At 37.3% G+C, this 20,897-nt stretch overlaps 1 protein-coding gene across 3 annotated transcripts in view; it reads left to right on the top strand.

The window, feature by feature from the left end:
* The window catches only part of SLC35F5 (solute carrier family 35 member F5), a 48,700-nt gene extending 28,203 nt beyond the window's left edge, over positions 1–20,497 (top strand). For all 3 annotated transcript variants that reach the window (XM_010353563.2, XM_030916701.1, XM_010353564.2), the window contains exons 12-16: positions 2,182–2,341; positions 4,522–4,612; positions 14,847–15,001; positions 16,122–16,215; positions 19,089–20,497. In XM_010353563.2, the coding sequence (XP_010351865.1) occupies positions 2,182–2,341; positions 4,522–4,612; positions 14,847–15,001; positions 16,122–16,197 (482 nt within the window). In that variant the 3' untranslated portion in view covers positions 16,198–16,215; positions 19,089–20,497. The remainder of the gene's footprint in view (positions 1–2,181; positions 2,342–4,521; positions 4,613–14,846; positions 15,002–16,121; positions 16,216–19,088) is intronic.
* Positions 20,498–20,897: the final 400 nt, after the last annotated feature.

Here is a 20,897-nt window from a genome sequence, read left to right as displayed (position 1 = left end):
GGGATATTGGGGGCTCTTCAGGCAAGGGAGTTTGAGCAGAGGCTTAACGGGGAGCAGTGAGTAGATCTGAATGATTGTGCTGGAACTTCGCTTTGTGTGTGGTGCCAGATTCTGGGCACTCTAGGGAATAGGTGGAGTCATTGGGACTTTTGTCTTTAGGTCAAAGTATGTTAATTTATGTGGGATTTCATAGACTCAGCATCTCAGGGACAGAAAATAGATTTAGTTCTTGGTAATGCCACATTTTGGTGTTTCATTAAAACAACTTTGTAATGTTATTTAAGCATTTTAGGTCATGTGTCCTGTATATGTGTTCTTTTGTTGTTTTTTTAATCAATAGATGTCTGAAGGTGGTGTATTAAGTCTGTTTTCCCACTGCTATAAAGAACTACCTGAGACTGGGTAATTTATAAACAAAAGAGGTTTAATTGACTCAGAGTTCTGCATGGCTGGGGAAGCCTCAGGAAACTTACAATCATGGCGTAAGGTGAAGGGGAAGCAAGGCATGTTTTACACACTGGCAAGGGAGAGAGAACTTGTGCAGGGGGAACTGCCAAACACATTAAAACCATCAAATCTTGTAAGAACTCACTATGATGTGAACAGCATGGGGGAACCGCCCCCATGATCCAGTCACCTCCCACCAGGTCCCTCCCTGACACATGGGGATTACAATTTGAGATGAGATTTGGGTGGGGACACAGAGCCAAACCATAATAGTTGGGCTCCCTAAAACAGGATATGAGACGGGGAATTTGTGTAGGTGATTTATTGTGGGGAGTCCACTGAAGGAAAAACTTGGAGTGAAGGAAGCAAGATAAAGAAGGGGAAAGAACCATGTGGCACACAAGTATAACTGAGGTTTGGCCCAATTCATTGCAGGTGCTGGGGCGGGGAGCAGTGGGAGAGCAGCTAATATGTCTGGGCCTTGAGCCATGATGGCCGGCCTCATAACGCCTCCATCAGTTAGTCATGAGCTGCAGAAGATGGGGTGGGGTGGAGGGTGGGAACTTGCTGGGAAAGGCAGACTTATTTTCCCCTCCCTTCACAGAAGTGGGGTGGCTGTGAGTCTTTAGCATCAGATAGAGAGTGGGTGCTCCTGCCCTGTTAAGATTTAATTAGGCATCCTAATTACCGGTTTATTATTTAGGTGACATAGTAAGTATCAATTATATATCTACTGTAATTTAATTTTCTTTTAAGAAAGCTATATAGTTACCACATAAATCATATAGCAAATTTGTGACATAAACTACATAGAAAGTACAACAAAATTTATTATACAGTTGTACTCTTTTTTCTTTATAGTCTTTACTTTCACATGTATGTAGTCATATATAAACTTAATTTCTATAGTAATATTTGCTAACTTTTATTAAATGCTTACTATGTGCCAGATACTATGCTATATTTTATGTGTTTAATCTTCTCAGCAACCTAATTACATATTATTAAATATTATTTTATGTTTATAGATTGGAAAACTGGTATAAAGTTTTAAAAGAGGTATATAAGGTTTGCACTACTATTCAATGATAGAGCTGGGATTGGACCCAGGCAGTCAGACTGCCAAGCACACACTTAACCACTATGTAGGATGGCTTTCCTTAATAACTGATCAGTCTGTACTTTGCTCATATGTTGAATAATTCTTTGTGTGTACAAACTTTCTCACTAACTAGCTAGAGCTCTGGGAATGCAGGAACCAAGAGTTTTATCTCCTTTGGAACTTCTTCCATTACTGCTCGCATAGCACAAGTGTTTTGGACATAAATACTTGAATCAGAGAGCAAACCATCTAATTTCTTAAAATTAATTTAGGCTGAATACACAAACACATACATACCAGTTATTTCTTTTAAGTTCTAGGGCACTATATTGTCAGTTGCTAAGGCTAACAACCCTTCTTGTTGAGTTGTCCTAAGTGGTTTACTCCACAGTAGTTGCTCCCATACAGTGGGATAGTTGAACTGACCGATCACCAGTTGCTTCAGACAGTTTTCTTTTTATGGTTTTGAGCTATTCACAGGACTGACTTAAAAACAAACCAACAGAAGGTTTAGCTAATGAAATCTCCCAGAGTACTTTTGTGCAAAATCTAATTTTGATTTTAGAGTTAATAAGCTTGGAGAATAGAAATAAATCACAATTTTAACTTTTGTTTCTTTTATACATGTTCAGGTTTTGTAGGTTTATTTAATCTGCTGCTCTTATGGCCAGGTTTCTTTTTACTTCATTATACTGGATTTGAGGACTTCGAGTTTCCCAATAAAGTAGTATTAATGTGCATTATCATTAATGGCCTTATTGGAACAGTACTCTCAGAGTTCCTGTGGTTGTGGTATGTACTGTTTATTCTCCAGTTATTAATTATCAGTTGATTAATTTTTGGATATTTTAAGCGTTTATATTTTGTCTGTTTGCTGGTGGCTCTTCCTGTGCACCCCATTCTGCAACACACATAAAACTGAATACTTTAACTCCACTAGAGCAAGGACTTTGTTTTTTAACTTCTGTGTGCCCATTCCAGAGTAGTGCCTTGTCCACAGAAGGAGCTCAATAAATACTTGTTGAATGAAGGAATGAATATGAATGGTCTAAATCTGTAAAAATGTTTTAGAAAGTGAAGTATTATGCAAATGAAAGTAGTCATTATCTAATGGATATCCGAATGTATGAGTTACGTATGCCAAGTGTGAATGCATGAGTTCTAATTGAGAATCCAGGAGATGGTGCTTATTTAAGAGGCTTTGGAATATCTCTTTGCTTGTTCATAGGTGTTTTTGTTTTATTTATTTTCACGACCTTTCATATGGGTGAGCCAGATATGTAAACCTTAAACTCTGATTGATTTGAGATGTTAACATCCTTTGATATGCTATATATCCAATATATTGATATGCAATAATAAACTTAAAATAATTTGAAGACGGTATCATGTATGGAGTTTGAGAAACCTTTCAAATAACAGAGCTTTATACTTAGTCCTATTTTTATTTAATAGAAACTTAAATGAATAGAATGAATAAAACATAAATGAATAAAATGAATTTTATTACATACCCATTGAAACTGTTAACTAGTTTTCCCTTGTGAAAGACTGCAACAGAAATGGACTTTTTTGTGGAGTCTTCCTTAATGCTCTGCTTATACTGCTGTGCCTCCCTGCCCAGTTAAGGAATATCTGTTTTCTTGGATCCCCCATATTCACTGTCTTTTGTGTAATACTTAAAAATTTACTTTGTATTGTAGTAATTTATGTTCTTATCTAAACTCCTTTGCTGATCTAAAATTCTTTAAAATCATGATCCATTTACTCATTAATTTTTTCATCTTTAATTATGTACATTTTAGATACTCTATTGTTTTAACCTGAACTATTAACAGATGACAAAAGGCTTTAGCCATCAGCTAAATTGGATCCACCTTAAAAGCTGGATTAAGTCAAACAGGCTTTATAATTCTACCTTCCAGGTTTTTTATTATAGTACTCTGCGTGACAAATATCCAAGAACATATGCTATATTTGACCCCGAACGCTCTTCTCACAGAGCAGCTAAGTAGTGGGAACCACAAGTACTTAAATTCCCTTTACCTCATCAAAAAGGACTAATTGTTCAGCCTCTGTTCGGTACTTCTAGTGACACTTTATTGAGAGATAGCCCCTTTTATTGCAGGACAGCATTATTAATTCTGACATATACTGAGCTAGATTTTACTTGCCTATAACTTCCATGGATCTGCAGTCCTAACGATATACATTATGGTTTTGTCTTGGCTTATAATTCATTTTCTCCTTTATAAACCCAAATTATCAGTCTTTATAAATGGCTCATCTGTCTCCATTGGGTATAATATTTTCTTTCAATTCAACAAAATTATATGCAGATAGATATTTCAAAATTTCATACCCACATTGATAATTCAAGGTGAAATTAAAGAATTTAACTTTTGGTTAGGACAATTGTTAGAAAAATGGAAAACAAGAAGATATTTTTAAAGAATATTCAAGCCTTTCTTTTTTATGCCAAGCCAAATCAAAAGAATAACACACTATTTTAGTGTTCATGAAGGTGAGATATTTTTGCTTGGTGACAGAATCACGTGTTGGCTTATCACTTCCTTAAAGTCTATGTGTGAAGTATTGTCCTGCAACATTAATAATGCTGTTTTCTTTGTTATCTACATATCATCACAAAACTGTAATAACTTCAACAGTTTTTTAAAAAAATTAATGAAATATAAGCTATAAACCCAAAGTTGAATATCTGCAAACAAATCTTGAAAATAGCATAAAATATTTTGAGGTTTTTATACTTATATATTTGTATTTTTAATATTTGAAGAAAAACTTTGAGAATCATCTTAATGACTTTATTATATTTTATGTCTCAATCCATCCTAACCTCTTATCTTTGCTTCTGATCTCAGAAGCCTATATTATAAGAAAGTCTTTGTTCAGTGTTTTTCTTTGGTTGTTTAATTTTTTTAATATAGAAATGCCTATTTTCTTTTTTTTAGGGGCTGCTTTCTTACCTCATCATTGATAGGCACACTTGCACTAAGCCTTACAATACCTCTATCCATAATAGCTGACATGTGTATGCAAAAGGTAAGGAAACTATTATTCATAGATATTTTAGGTATGTTATTAAAACAAACCTAATGAAAGTTGAGATGTGATTAAATTATAAGGACACAAACATAAATAATACTTGATGCTTTCCCTCCCAAGGTGCTTTACTACATAGAAATATAAAAAGTACCAAAGAAATAGATAATTTCCATTTTTAGCTTTTCCATTTTTTCCCCTAAATTTCTAAGTTAAGGGCATCATCTTCAAATGTAGTTCTCCAGTTTTAGAGCTGATTCTGTTCCAGATGTTCTTTGGTAAGTCACATTTTATCATATAAGCATTTTAGTTTCTGCGATGAACCCTATCACAGGTTCCTTAACACTATGCTGATACTACTGAAGATATGAGCAGTACATGAATAATGTTGTTTGCAGTGAATGTTAGCCATCTCTCTCTGGACTCAACAGAGTGGGTGTCCCATCCCTCTTCTCTGAAGGCCTAGTATGGATGTGGGGATTCTTGTAATAATATTGGCAATGCTAACACCCAGAAAAGAGAATCTGGGATGTTTCTCCCAACAGCCTAGAAGGGAAGAGTTTATTCAGTGCTCCTAGGTGTAGCAGGAAGAACAGAGGTATGCTGTTGCCTACACTGAAAGATGGAGCATAGCCATTTATCACACAGTTCAGTAGATGTAGGCATTTAACTACAACTACTAAGTCACAGAAGTGTGTGTGTGTGTGTGTGTGTGTGTTTTAGTCTAATATAATTTGAAGAGGGAAATATTTCAAGGCCTAAATGTGTACAAGCAATAGTCAAATTTTTAAAGCTATTTTTCTTTAGGTCTTTGTGCAGTTTTTAAGATAAAAGTGGCCAGGCACCATGGCTCATGCCTGTAATCCCAGCAAGTGGGAGGCCGAGGCAGGCGGATCACTTGAGGTCAGGAGTTCGAGACCAGCCTGGCCAACATAGTGAAACCCCGACTCTACTAAAAATACAGATATTAGCTGGGTGTGGTGGTGTGCACCTGTAATTCCAGCTACTTGGGAGGCTGAGGCAGAAGAATCACTTGAACCTGGGAGATGGAGGTTGCAGTGAGCTGAGATCATGCCACTGCACTCCAGCTTGGGCAACAGAACAAGATTCCGTCTCAAAAAAAAAAAAGATAAAAGCGAAATATGCTTAGTGCTATATATCCTCTCTATTTATAAAACAATTCTTTACTGATATTTAACTTTGTTTTATGGTTCAGTAAATTCTTACTTATTTGTCATGGTTAAAGAACTGAGATTCTCTCCTTAATTGAGAATTATCTTACATAACTTGCATTTTCATGGAATGTGGATATTCTATATAACACTAACAGTACACATAATTACAAATCATTCTTTTATAGATTTAAGTAATATCTAGGTCCTTCTTCATCTTCAGGTCATAATCCTGAATATGAACCAAAATGGTTGTGAAACTGGGAAAGTGCTACTTGTTAAAGGATTTTCGTAGGCTACTGTGTAAATCATCTTTATTGTACTGATATTTTAAAAACATAAGCTTTCGTAGACTGAAAAAAAATTGCAGGTTAATGTTCAGGAATTTTTAAGAGAATAGTCACAGGGGACCTAATTTTATTTAATGATTAGTCATTTAATAATTATCATTACAAATAATAATGGTTATAATTTGTTTAATAAAGTATTTTAGGATAAAGGCAAAACAGGGGAAAATGTATGTACAAGCAATTAATTATAAAAACATAACTAAACTTTAACTGCTGAGTTCTAGATATGAAGACAAGAAAAATATTTGGTTTTCTTGATTGTCTTCATATCTAGAACTGGGCAATCAGTTAAAGGAGTAGGCCGTGCGTTGGGGTTGGTATGGAGGTTAGGGAGATTCCATCTGGAAAAAGCAGCAGAGTGTGTCCAGAAGTGTGACAGAAACATGGTAAGAGAAATCTACTTTTATAGGGTTTTAGGTTCACTTAGCTAACTGTATTTATATATAGCTTCTGAAATGTTAGCATATTAACATTATTGTGCTTGAAACAAATTGGTTATTTAAGTCTATTTATAATTATTTTATATAATAGGAAGCATCCCTGATCATATTCTATTTTATATTCAGATATATTTAGGAATTAGAAAACAATTTTTTGTTTACATAGGTAATTTTCTTTGTTGTAATAAGTGGCTTCATTTCTTTTGTCTTAGCTTGTTGGAAATCAAATTAGAGTTTTTTTATTATGAGACAACATATAAACAACTACATTGTTGCAAGCAAACTTGCCTTCTAAAGTCTTCTAGGGCTTTATCTGTCTTTATTAAGTTTGCTTTGATTCAGTTATGAAATAAGGTTTTAAGTTGAATATTCATGAAATCATTCTGTCAACTATGGCTACATTTTTAATTGCATTCTTTATAACTTCTTAATATCTTTTCTGATCTTGGGTAATTTAAATGCAGCATGGTTTTTCCTGATTATTAGTCATTCTGGCAAATATTCCAGGAATATGTTAAAATATGTTGGTAATTTCATAGCTAAATGAAGACTTTTTAGTTTAATGACTATTCTTTCTGGGGTGTTCTCAGGCTGACTTAGTCACCGTGGATAAATACCATACAAATAGGGCATGCATGTTAAAAATCGCCAGTTATTATTCTTGTGTTATGCATTGTGAGTTCCCTCATAAAAGACATTATGCTCACAAAACCCCTTTACTCTGACTAATGGTGCTATGAACTGGAATAGTATTATGTTTTCCACCAGAGGGAGTCTTGCCTGTGATTCCAGGCTTTTTTTTTTTTTTTTGGAATTCTCAAAGAGGGCAAACACAGTTTTCCTTTCCTGTTTTACAGATAGAAGTTACTATTTTCGTCATTTTTGTAAACCAAACCTCCTGTGTCCTGCACTTAAGTCTCAGTAGCTGATCGGTGTAGGCTTCTTTGACAATTGTTTCTGATCTTTAGTTGAGTCTAGATGGTAAAAGTGAACTAGTGAAAGGGAAGAATTAGTTTTGTTTTGGTAGCTTTATGGCATCTCATTATTTTTTTTTATTTTTATTTTTCTTTAAACCGACCTTCTATGTTGTATTTCAAATATTTGACATGGGTGCACCTTTGCAATACATTTATAGATAATTTTTAATTTTCTGTCCCAGATTATATATTTTCATGTAGATAGAATTTTAGCATTCCATTTTAATTCTTCCTTTGTCGCCTCATTGCAATGTGGTTACAGATCATGTACGCTTTTGGACTTTATTGATATTATCTTTCTTTCTTTTTTATTATTATTATACTTTAAGTTCTAGGGTACATGTGCATAACGTGCAGGTTTGTTACATATGTATACTTGTGCCATGTTGGTGTGCTGCACCCATCAACTCGTCAGCACCCATCAATTCATCATTTATATCAGGTATAACTCCCAATGCAATCCCTCCCCCCTCCCACCCCCCCCCATTATAGGCCCCGGTGTGTGATGTTCCGCTTCCCGAGTCCAAGTGATCTCATTGTTCAGTTCCCACCTATGAGTGAGAACATGCGGTGTTTGGTTTTCTGTTCTTGTGATAGTTTGCTAAGAATGATGGTTTCCAGCTGCATCCATGTCCCTACAAAGGACGCAAACTCATCTTTTTTTATGGCTGCATAGTATTCTATGGTGTATATGTGCCACATTTTCTTAATCCAGTCTGTCACAGATGGACATTTGGGTTGATTCCAAGTCTTTGCTATTGTGAATAGTGCCGCAATAAACATACGTGTGCATGTGTCTTTATAGCAGTATGATTTATAATCCTTTGGGTATATACCCAGTAGTGGGATGGCTGGGTCATATGGTACATCTAGTTCTAGATCCTTGAGGAATTGCCATACTGTTTTCCATAATGGTTGAACTAGTTTACAATCCCACCAACAGTGTAAAAGTGTTCCTATTTCTCCATATCCTCTCCAACACCTGTTGTTTCCTGACGTTTTAGTGATTGCCATTCTAACTGGTGTGAGATGGTATCTCATTGTGGTTTTGATTTCCATTTCTCTGATGGCGAGTGATGATGAGCATTTTTTCATGTGTCTGTTGGCTGTATGAATGTCTTCTTTTGAGAAATGTCTGTTCATATCCTTTGCCCACTTTTTGATGGGGTTGTTTGTTATTTTCTTGTAAATTTGTTTGAGTTCTTTGTAGATTCTGGATATTAGCCCTTTGTCAGATGAGTAGATTGCAAAAATTTTCTCCCATTCTGTAGGTTGTCTGTTCACTCTGATGGTAGTTTCTTTTGCTGTGCAGAAGCTCCTTAGTTTAATTAGATCCCATTTGTCAATTTTTGCTTTTGCTGCCGTTGCTTTTGGTGTTTCAGACATGAAGTCCTTGCCCATGCCCATGTCCTGAATGGTATTACCTAGGTTTTCTTCTAGGGTTTTTATGGTATTAGGTCTAACATTTAAGTCTCTAATCCATCTTGAATTAATCTTCGTATAAGGAGTAAGGAAAGGATCCAGTTTCAGCTTTCTACTTATGGCTAGCCAATTTTCCCAGCACCATTTATTAAATAGGGAATCCTTTCCCCATTTCTTGTTTCTCTCAGGTTTGTCAAAGATCAGATGGCTGTAGATGTGTGGTATTATTTCTGAGGACTCTGTTCTGTTCCATTGGTCTATATCTCTGTTTTGGTACCAGTACCATGCTGTTTTGGTTACTGTAGCCTTGTAGTATAGTTTGAAGTCAGGTAGCGTGACGCCTCCAGCTTTGTCCTTTTGACTTAGGATTGTCTTGGCAATGTGGGCTCTTTTTTGGTTCCATATGAACTTTAAAGCAGTTTTTTTCCAATTCTGTGAAGAAACTCATTGGTAGCTTGATGGGGATGGCATTGAATCTATAAATAACCTTGGGCAGTATGGCCATTTTCACGATATTGATTCTTCCTATCCATGAGCATGGTATGTTCTTCCATTTGTTTGTGTCCTCTTTTATTTCACGGAGCAGTGGTTTGTAGTTCTCCTTGAAGAGGTCCTTTACATCCCTTGTAAGTTGGATTCCTAGGTATTTGATTCTTGGAAGCAATTGTGAATGGAAGTTCATTCATGATTTGGCTCTCTGTTTGTCTGTTACTGGTGTATAAGAATGCTTGTGCTTTTTGCACATTAATTTTGTATCCTGAGACTTTGCTGAAGTTGCTTATCAGCTTAAGGAGATTTTGGGCTGAGATAATGGGGTTTTCTAAATATACAATCATGTCATCTGCAAACAGGGACAATTTGACTTCTTCTTTTCCTAACTGAATACCCTTGATTTCTTTCTCTTGCCTGATTGCCCTAGCCAGAACTTCCAAGACTATGTTGAATAGGAGTGGTGAGAGAGGGCATCCCTGTCTTGTGCCAGTTTTCAAAGGGAATTTTTCCAGTTTTTGCCCATTCAGTATGATATTAGCTGTGGGTTTGTCATAAATAGCTCTTATTATTTTGAGGTACGTTCCATCAATACCGAATTTATTGAGCGTTTTTAGCATGAAGGGCTGTTGAATTTTGTCAAAAGTCTTTTCTGCATCTATTGAGATAATCATGTGGTTCTTGTCTTTGGTTCTGTTTATATGCTGGATTACGTTTATTGATTTGCAAATGTTGAACCAGCTTTGCATCCCAGGGATGAAGCCCACTTGATCATGGTGGATAAGCTTTTTGATGTGCTGCTGAATCCGATTTGCCAGTATTTTATTGAGGATTTTTGCATCGATGTTCATCAGGGATATTGGTCTAAAATTCTCTTTTTTTGTTGTGTCTCTGCCAGGCTTTGGTATCAGAATGATGTTGGCCTCATAAAATGAGTTAGGGAGGATTCCCTCTTTTTCTATTGATTGGAATAGTTTCAGAAGGAATGGTACCAGCTCCTCCTTGTACCTCTGGTAGAATTCAGCTGTGAATCCATCTGGTCCTGGACTTTTTTTGGTTGGTAGGCTATTAATTATTGCCTCAATTTCAGAGCCTGCTATTGGTCTATTCAGGGATTCAACTTCTTCCTGGTTTAGTCTTGGAAGAGTGTAAGTGTCCAGGAAATTATCCATTTCTTCTAGATTTTGTAGTTGATTTGCGTAGAGGTGTTTATTGTATTCTCTGATGGTAGTTTGTATTTCTGTGGGGTCGGTGGTGATATCCCCTTTATCATTTTTTATTGCATCTATTTGATTCCTCTCTCTTTTCTTCTTTATTAGTCTTGCTAGCAGTCTGTCAATTTTGTTGATCTTTTCAAAAAACCTACTCCTGGATTCATTGATTTTTTGGAGGGTTTTTTTGTGTCTCTATCTCCTTCAGTTCTGCTCCGATCTTAGTTATTTCTTGCCTTCTGCTAGCTTTTGAATGTGTTTGCTCTTGCCTCTCTAGTTCTTTTAATTGTGATGTTAGAGTGTCAATTTTAGATCTTTCCTGCTTTCTCTTGTGGGCATTTAGTGCTATAAATTTCCCTCTACACACTGCTTTAAATGTGTCCCAGAGATTCTGGTATGTTGTATCTTTGTTCTCATTGGTTTCAAAGAACATCTTTATTTCTGCTTTCATTTCGTTATGTACCCAGTAGTCATTCAGGAGCAGGTTGTTCAGTTTCCATGTAGTTGAGCGGTTTTGATTGAGTTTCTTAGTCCTGAGTTCTAGTTTGATTGCACTGTGGTCTGAGAGACAGTTTGTTATAATTTCTGTTCTTGTACATTTGCTAAGGAGTGCTTTACTTCCAATTATGTGGTCAATTTTGGAATAAGTGCGATGTGGTGCTGAGAAGAATATATATTCTGTTGCTTTGGGGTGGAGAGTTCTATAGATGTCTATTAGGTCCGCTTGGTGCAGAGATGAGTTCAATTCCTGGATATCCTTGTTAACTGTCTGTCTCATTGATCTGTCTAATGTTGACAGTGGAGTGTTGAAGTCTCCCATTATTATTGTATGGGAGTCTAAGTCTCTTTGTAAGTCTCTAAGGACTTGCTTTATGAATCTGGGTGCTCCTGTATTGGGTGCATATATATTTAGGACAGTTAGCTCTTCCTGTTGAATTGATCCCTTTACCATTATGTAATGGCCTTCTTTGTCTCTTTTGATCTTTGATGGTTTAAAGTCTGTTTTATCAGAGACTAGGATTGCAACCCCTGCTTTTTTTTGTTCTCCATTTGCTTGGTAGATCTTCCTCCATCCCTTTATTTTGAGCCTATGTATGTCTCTGCATGTGAGATGGGTCTCCTGAATACAGCAGACTGATGGGTCTTGATTCTTTATCCAGTTTGCCAGTCTGTGTCTTTTAATTGGAGCATTTAGTCCATTTACATTTAAGGTTAATATTGTTATGTGTGAACTTGATCCTGCCATTATGATATTAACTGGTTATTTTGCTCATTAGTTGATGCAGTTTCTTCCTAGCCTCGATGGTCTTTACATTTTGGCATGTTTTTGCAATGGCTGGTACCGGTTGTTCCTTTCCATTTTTTAGGGCTTCCTTCAGGGTCTCTTGTAAGGCAGGCCTGGTGGTGACAAAATCTCTAAGCATTTGCTTATCTGTAAAGAATTTTATTTCTCCTTCACTGATGAAACTTAGTTTGGCTGGATATGAAATTCTGGGTTTAAAATTCTTTTCTTTAAGAACGTTGAATATTGGCCCCCACTCTCTTCTGGCTTGTAGAGTTTCTGCCGAGAGATCTGCCATTAGTCTGATGGGCTTCCCTTTGTGGGTAACCCGACCTTTCTCTCTGGCTGCCCTTAAGATTCTTTCCTTCATTTCAACTTTGGTGAATCTGGCAATTACGTGTCTTGGAGTTGCTCTTCTGGAGGAGTATCTTTGTGGCATTCTCTGTATTTCCTGAATTTGAATGTTGGCCTGCCCTACTAGGTTGGGGAAGTTCTCCTGGATGATATCCTGAAGAGTGTTTTCCAAGTTGGTTCCATTTTCCCCCTCACTTTCAGGCACCCCAATCAGACGTAGATTTGGTCTTTTTATATAATCCCATACTTCTTGCAGGCTTTGTTCATTTCTTTTTCTTCTTTTTTCTTTTGGTTTCTCTTCTCGCTTCATTTCATTCATTTGATCCTCAATGGCTGATACTCTTTCTTCCAGTTGATCGAGTCGGTTACTGAAGCTTGTGCATTTGTCACATATTTCTCGTGTCATGGTTTTCATCTCTGTCATTTCGTTTATGACCTTCTCTGCATTAATTAGTCTAGCTGTCAATTCTTCCACTCTTTTTTCAAGATTTTTAGTTTCTTTGCGCTGGGTACGTAATTCCTCCTTTAGCTCTGAGAGGTTTGATGGACTGAAGCCTTCTTCTCTCATCTCGTCAAAGTCATTCTCTGACCAGCTTTGATCCGTTGCTGGCGATGGGCTGCGCTCCTTTGCAGGGGGAGATGCGCTCTTATTTTTTGAATTTCCAGCTTTTCTGCCCTGCTTTTTCCCCATCTTTGTGGTTTTATCTGCCTCTGGTCTTTGATGATGGTGACGTACTGATGGGGTTTTGGTATAGGTGTCCTTCCTGTTTGATAGTTTTCCTTCTAACAGTCAGGACCCTCAACTGTAGGTCTGTTGGAGATTGCTTGAGGTCCACTCCAGACCCTGTTTGCCTGGGTATCAGCAGCAGAGGTTGCAGAAGATAGAATATTGCTGAACAGCGAGTGTACCTGTCTGATTCTTATTTTGGAAGCTTCCTCTCAGGGGTGTACTCCACCCTGTGAGGTGTGGGGTGTCAGACTGCCCCTAGTCGGGGATGTCTCCCAGTTAGGCTACTCAGGGGTCAGGGACCCACTTGAGCAGGCAGTCTGTCCCTTCTCAGATCTCAACCTAGGTGTTGGGAGATCCACTGCTCTCTTCAAAGCTGTCAGACAGAGTCGTTTGCGTCTGCAGAGGTTCCTGCTGCTTTTGTTGTTGTTGTTTTTAACTGTGCCCTATCCCCAGAGGTGAAGTCTACAGAGACGGGCAGGTTTCCTTGAGCTGCTGTGAGCTCCACCCAGTTCGAGCTTCCCAGCGGCTTTGTTTACCTACTTAAGCCTCAGCAATGGCGGGCGCCCCTCCCCCAGCCTCGCTGCTGCCTTGCGGTTAGATCGCAGACTGCTGTGTTAGCAATGAGGGAGGCTCCGTGGGCGTGGGACCCTCCCGGCCAGGTGTGGGATGTATTCTCCTGGTGTGCCCGTTTGCTTAAAGTGCAGTATTGGGGTGGGAGTCACCCGATTTTCCAGGTGTTGTGTGTCTCGGTTCTCCTGGCTAGGAAAAGGGATACCCTTCCCCCTTGCGCTTCCCAGGTGAGGCAATGCCTCGCCCTGCTTCAGCTCTCGCTGGTCAGGCTGCAGCAGCTGACCAGCACCGATTGTCCGGCACTCCCTAGTGAGATGACCCCAGTACCTCAGTTGAAAATGCAGAAATCACCGGTCTTCTGTGTTGCTCGCACTGGGAGTTGGAGACTGGAGCTGTTCCTATTCGGCCATCTTGCTCCGCCTCATTATTTTTTATTTTCTTTTTATTTATATATTTGTTTTCTTGTTTATTTTTTTCTTATTCTTTTTTCTTTTTGATTTTAATACCTCCACCCTACTTACAGATATTTTTTATTTTCTTGACAACCCTGATAAATGATGGATTGGAGGATCAGACTTGCTGACATCAGAGGGTCCTTCACTGATGAGGCTTGTCTTGTTGCTTGTCTTCTCTGGCTAATATTCCTTAGTAAAAATATTCCTTTATTTTTTTCTTTATTTTACTTACTCATTATTTCATTTTGAGATTTTTTCGTTTATTGCTAGTTTTGAGTGTCATAAATTTGCACTTAATTTGTTTTTAGTACTGTCATAAGAACTGTAGCATACACAGGATAGCACAACTATAACTTTTTACGAAATTGTACATTTTTTGAAGATGACTGCAGAAACTGAAGAAGAGGCAGCTATTTGAGACTAGGCAGCAAACAGTGAAGAAGGAATGAGCAACATGGTGTGTAGGACCAAAGTTTCGTACTGTGTATCTCTTCTCTCAGTGTACAATGCCTATAAATGGAAAGTATGCTTTTTTGGCTTTCCTTTAGCCTGTTTTCCAAGAAAGAACTATTGTTGTTGGTAATTTAGGTACATGGAATTGTAAGTTGAAGTCTTGAATTCTTTCTTAATAATAATACACTTAATACACTGTCAGTGTTTAATTTTGTCTTCCCGTTGTTCTTATTCCTGCTAGTTTTCACAAATAGAAAACTTACATTGAAGGGGGAAATTGCCTTAATGATAATTGTGGGTGTGTTTTTTCCTCTATCTTTTATTTTTAGGTGCAGTTTTCTTGGTTATTTTTTGCAGGAGCTATCCCTGTATTTTTTTCATTTTTTATTGTAACTGTCCTATGCCATTATAATAATTGGGATCCTGTGATGGTGGGAATCAGAAGAATATTTGCTTTCATATGCAGAAAACATCGAATTCAGAGGTAAGTTTAGTCCCAATACACATTTTTAAAAATAGTGTTTGCTAGATAACTGAGAATTGCATCATGCTGGCCTAGCTTTTAGACATTTTGTGAGGAATTATTGAAAGATGATAACTTATATGTTATGGCAGATAAAAATAAAATAATTTGTTTAGATCTTGTGGGTAATAAGATTCTTTCTCTTTCTCTCTCTCTCTCTTTCCTTTTCTTTCTCTCTTTCTTTCTGCTTTTCTCTTTCTTGACAGAGTCTTGCTCTGTAGCCCAGCCTGGAGTGCAGTGGCATGACCTCAGCTCACTGCAACCTCTGACTCCTGGGTTCAAGTGATTCTCTGCCTCAGCCTCCTGAGTAGCTGGGATCACAGGCACGCACCACCATGCCCAACTAATCTTTGCATTTTTAGTAGAGACAGGGTGTCACCATGTTGGCCAGGCTGGCCTTGAATTCCCGACCACAAGTGATTTGCCTGCCTAGTAACTACATTTTTTTAAAAAAGTTTTGATTCACAGGTAATACCAAAAGGTTTACTGTTTTGCCATAATGAACTTAAATATATAAAACTTTTATTGGTTTGAACATAATTCGTGATAGAATAGTATTGCCTCAATTTTTATTTCCAATTTCTTTCTATTTAAGAATGAAAGCTTTTTACATTTTGCTATGAAAAGAACTTGATTCCAGTGACTCTGGAGGCTGAGGTGGGAGGATTGCTTGAGGTTAGGAGCTAAAGACCAGCCTGGGCAACATATCAAGACCCTGTCTCTAAGAAAATAAAAAAAAATTACCCAGACATGATGGCATATACCTGTAGTCCCAAGCTACTTGGGAGGCTGAGGTAGGAGGACCACTTGAACCCAGGAATTCAAAACTGCAGTGAACTATGATAGCACCACTACACTTTAGCCTGGGTGACAGAGTGATACCCTGTCTCTTATTTAAAAAACAAACACAAAAACCACTAACATGGTACAAGTTCTTGGGAAATTTTATCCTAGTGTTAGTTCTGCCACTGACTTGCATCCTGCCCACATAGCTTCAGCCAATGGAATAAATAAGGTTTAAGGTTCCTTTTCAGCTCTAAAGCTTTCCTTAATTATTGCTTTTTTTTTTTTTTTTCTCAAGAGTTCCAGAAGACAGCGAACAGTGTGAGAGTCTCATTTCTATGCACAGTGTTTCTCAGGAGGATGGAGCTAGTTAGCTGTTGTCTGTAGCCCAGGTTTGTATGTGAGCTGGGTTTAGTATTGAATATGGTTCTTATTTGTGTAATATTCAAACAAAGGATTGATTTTTTTTTTTTTTTGAGATGGAGTCTCACTCTGTCGCCCAGGCTGGAGTACAGTGGCGTGAACTCGGCTCACTGCAAGCTCCGCCTCCCGGGTTCATGCCATTCTCTTGCCTCAGCCTCCTGAGTAGCTGGGACTACAGGTGCCTGCCACCACGCCCGGCTAATTTTTTGTATTTTTAGTAGACAGGGAGTTTCACCGTGTTAGCCAGGATGGTCTCGATCTCCTGACCTCGTATCTGCCAGCCTCGGCCTCCCAGAGTGCTGGGATTACAGGCGTGAGCCACCGCGCCTGGCCAGGATTGATTTTTATAATTAGTTGTTTGAGAGGCCATACAGCCTTAAAGGCTAAAGGTGCTAAAGCCTGGGCTCCAATTCTATCTTCTGCACATACTAGCTGTGCGGCCCTATGCAAGATTCTTAATCCCTTGGTGCTCTGGTTTTCTTATTTGTGAAATGGGATTACAATAGAACCTCCCTTATAAGGGTGTTAAAATAGTAAATACTTGGTAAATATAAAGTATGTACAATAGTGCCTGACTCAAATGATCAGAAAGTTTTAACTCTTATTTTTATTCATGCTAAGGGTCATTTTATTTAATAATATGCTTAAAAAAATATTTTTTCTCTGATCATAAAAGTAAGAAAAATGTAATATTCTGGTGTACAATATACTGGTTGGAAAATACTAGTCTTTTATGTGTGTGTTTTACATAACTGGCACAGTGTATATCCTCATTCTCTGACATTGCTTTGTCATTTAACAATGCTTCTGGAATATTTTCCCATTTTTTACATTTTAAGAAATAGTATCTTTTATATGTCTTCGATGGTAGAGTACATGACATTTTGCTGAATGGATGCTTGAATTAAATGCAACATACATATTTTGCAGGTACAAAAGTGATTATTTAGAATGAAAGATCACAATAAACTACTAGAATTCTGAAGATCCAGGCCCCTTTTTCTGAGACATCTTTAGGCAATTTATATTGAAATATTTCTTGATTGCTACTGAGTTTTCCCTCCCTTCTAGAACATTGTACAACTCCTGTCAATTGTTAACACATGTTGGGCTTGAAGTTTAAGTTTCATTATCCTCATGGTAAACTGCTTCTAACCTATGGCTAATGGTCCTGGTTTTCTATTTTTCTTGAGTGGGCTGTTTTTAAATCTAGTTTATACCGCACATGGTTTAAGCTCTAGTTCTCCAAGACTTTTTGTACAAGGTAGCTACCCATGCCCTTCCCTGCCCTGCCCATCCTGCTTTCATTCTCTTCCCACTCTGAGGAAATTAAACTCTTAGCTGATTACTTTGGTATTTTCCTTCTTGTCTCCCTAAGTATCATGCTTATGACTTCTGTTCCATGAGTTCTCAGTTTTAGGCATCTTCAGCTGACTTTTCCACTGAGATCAATGAAGACAGATTATTTTCAACTTTACTCCTCCTCTGCTCCCACCTCACATGCCTCCTGTCTCCATATCAGTTCTGCCTCCTCATCATCCCTGTATAGTTATTGCATAATTTTGGATAGATCTGTAGTCAGTGTTTATATTGCTGTCACTAAAAAATTGTTACTTATAACTGAGCCATGTAGGATTTGTCCTGGTATTTCCCTTATCCAGAGATCCTCTGTTACTACCCTTTTTGGAGAATAAACCTTAAAGTCTTCTCCTGGGTTAGAGAAAAGGCACTTGGCCAACTGTGAAAAGTAAGAGAGGGCATCTGAGTGTCTCTCTGCTTTTGCTATAGACATTATACCAGTCTTCCTGTTTTTGTTGTTTCTTCATCCCTCCTTACAGAGATATCTGGTCCTATTTTTCCATTGCTAACTAAGAGTTGGCTGTTATTTTCTCATCTCTCTACTTTTCTTTTTGTCCATGTGGTTTATTCCTTTTAAGAAAAAAATTCCAAGCTGGGCACAGTGACTCATGCCTGTAATCCTAGCATTTTGGGAGGCTGAGGAGGGAGGATCACTTGAGCTCAGGAGTTTGAGACTAGCCTGGGCAACATAGTGAGACCTTACTTCTATTGAAAAATATATTTTTTAACCCTTTATTTTCTTTTTAGTGAGGTTTTGGAGAACAAGTGGAACTAAATATGTGTTTATGTGCCATCTTTAAATTTAAAAAAAACCATAAACACAATTATAGTAAGTCCTCACTTAACATCATCAATAGGTTCTTATAAACTGTGACTTTCAGCAAAATTACAGCAAAACCAATTTTTTTTTTTTTTTTTTTTGCATCAACATTATAATGTAGCAACACTGAACAAAACAATGTTATTCGGGTTTGTTTCTTAGAACCTGTGACATTAAGTGAGGACTTTGTATTCTTGAAAGCTTTTTAATGCTGTAATTTATGCATTATTTTTCTTGGGTATGCTGTGCATTGTTCTCATACTCACACTTAAACCCACCCATATCCAGCAAGGTTTCAGTATTTTTAGAAGTGAGAGCTGGGTAAAGAAGAAAGAGTGAAGACTAAAGAAGATGGATTGCAACAGAGTAGAATAGACTGGGCAAGCGTCTTTGTCTTTGTAGGAGTAATGGTGGAATATACCAGGAGTAAAACTAACTGCTAATACACAATCTCTAGTGTTGATGTCAGCTTTTGACATTGCTATAGAAGTCACATTCATAAGTTCTTAGTACTCCAAATTTGAGTATCCAGTTATTAAGTATGTATACCGTGAAAATAGGTATTTCATTTTAAGATAATTTGCTTTTTAAAATGTAAACTGTAGAAAACTAAAACTATGAAATTATAATCTAATCACATTTCTGTGGTTTTTTTGTCTTTAGCACGATAATGGAACTATACAGCGAAGAGACAATCTCTGGCAAGTTTTTGTAGAAAAAATGTTTCAGTGCCTAGTCTGAAAAATAACAGTTTCAGTTCTTTGAAACTCTAAAATGTATTTTTCTCATATCTGTTTTCTTCATTTTCATAATGAAGCACTTTGCTATGTAGCTGTGTACATATCACTACAGTTCTAGGAAGTTCCAGTCTACAGTCCATCCAAAGGACCAACCTGCCTTACACATCTCAAGGAATTCAGCTGTTGAAATCATTTGAACTAATCAAGGAATAAATCCTAATGTTCCGGGACTTTATTTTCACATACTTGTTAAATGCTGGAATATATTATGAAAATATTTTCAAGAAATCACAAGTGTTCATAGACCAGTGTTTCTGACAGGTAAAATGCTAAAATAAGCTACCTGTAGTAAGTATGGATGATATTTTTGGGTTTTGTTGAATATTGCAAATTAACCATACAAAAAATGTTTAATTTATGCAACAAACATGTTTGTGCAAATTTTGTGGGACTTTAAAAAGAATAAATATTTGAGAAAATATCTGGTTCACTTACACTACATTTACTGTATTACTCTTTTATAGCATTAGGTGCCTTGTATTTTAAATCTGTGAGAAACCATGGCAAATTTTTAAAGGGGAAGTATTATTATAAAATGAAGAAATATGTATTTCTAAAGGCTGTATTGCTGTAAACTTAATTGATAAAGCTCTGTTTAATTTAGAGTGTTGAAGAAATAGTCTCCCTTCAATTAAGAAATTTTCATAATGGAATGATTTAAATTGAAGTGACAAAGAGTATTATTAAAATACAATGTTTATGTGTGTATTTGTGTATTATAGATGTATCAAGTGATTTCTAATTTTTTCTCATATGAATATGCCAGATTACTCTAGAACTAGATGCCTCTTCTTTAAATAATTTTAGTTTTCCTGAATAAATTTGTAATGGTTAAAGTACCAAGGAAGGAGGGCGAGAAGGGATTCTGTTTTTAAAATCACATCTGAACTGTTCCTCTACTAAGATTAAATTAAATGTAAAATACTCCTAATTGCCATTCTTAAACTTAGGCACATGTACTCACTATGCAAGTGCTCCTGGACTCTATTCACCATAGATATAAGTAAACGTGTGTCCCAGGATTCACAGGCTTTTGATTAATCAATATTCTTTTCAAGTTTCTGTGAATAGTTTAGTTCTCTTCAAAATTTCTTAACTAATCTGATTTGTAAGAATTCACTTTGCAGTGTTTAGCTTCCTATTCACATTCTTAAAATTGCTTTGGTGTTACCATGAGTCGAAAATGAAGTTTAGCCTTCCTTCTGCTTCATTCTGAGAACTTCTTTATTACCTTTAAAAATTGTTTATGATATTAAATTTAAAATACAAACAGCTCTCTCTCTCTCTCTTTTTAATCATCCAGCCCAAAATGGCAAAAACAGCTCTTTTCTCATGTGGCACCACCAATAACGCAAGTTAAAAATAATGTTGAGTGGCCGGGCGCAGTGGCTCAAGCCTGTAATCCCAGCACTTTGGGAGGCCGAGACGGGCGGATCACGAGGTCAGGAGATCGAGACCATCCTGGCTAACGCAGTGAAACCCCGTCTCTACTAAAAAAAAAATACAAAAAACTAGCCGGGTGTGGTGGCGGGCGCCTGTAGTCCCAGCTACTCGGGAGGCTGAGGCAGGAGAATGGCGTAAACCCGGGAGGCGGAGCTTGCAGTGAGCTGAGATCCAGCCACTGCACTCCAGCCTGGGCGACAGAGCGAGACTCCGTCTCAATAATAATAAT

The sequence above is a fragment of the Rhinopithecus roxellana genome, chromosome 14 (assembly GCF_007565055.1).
Source record: "Rhinopithecus roxellana isolate Shanxi Qingling chromosome 14, ASM756505v1, whole genome shotgun sequence".
NCBI lineage: Eukaryota > Metazoa > Chordata > Mammalia > Primates > Cercopithecidae > Rhinopithecus > Rhinopithecus roxellana.
The sequence above is the reverse complement of the archived record's forward strand: the minus strand, read 5'-3'. Positions and strand labels throughout refer to the sequence as shown.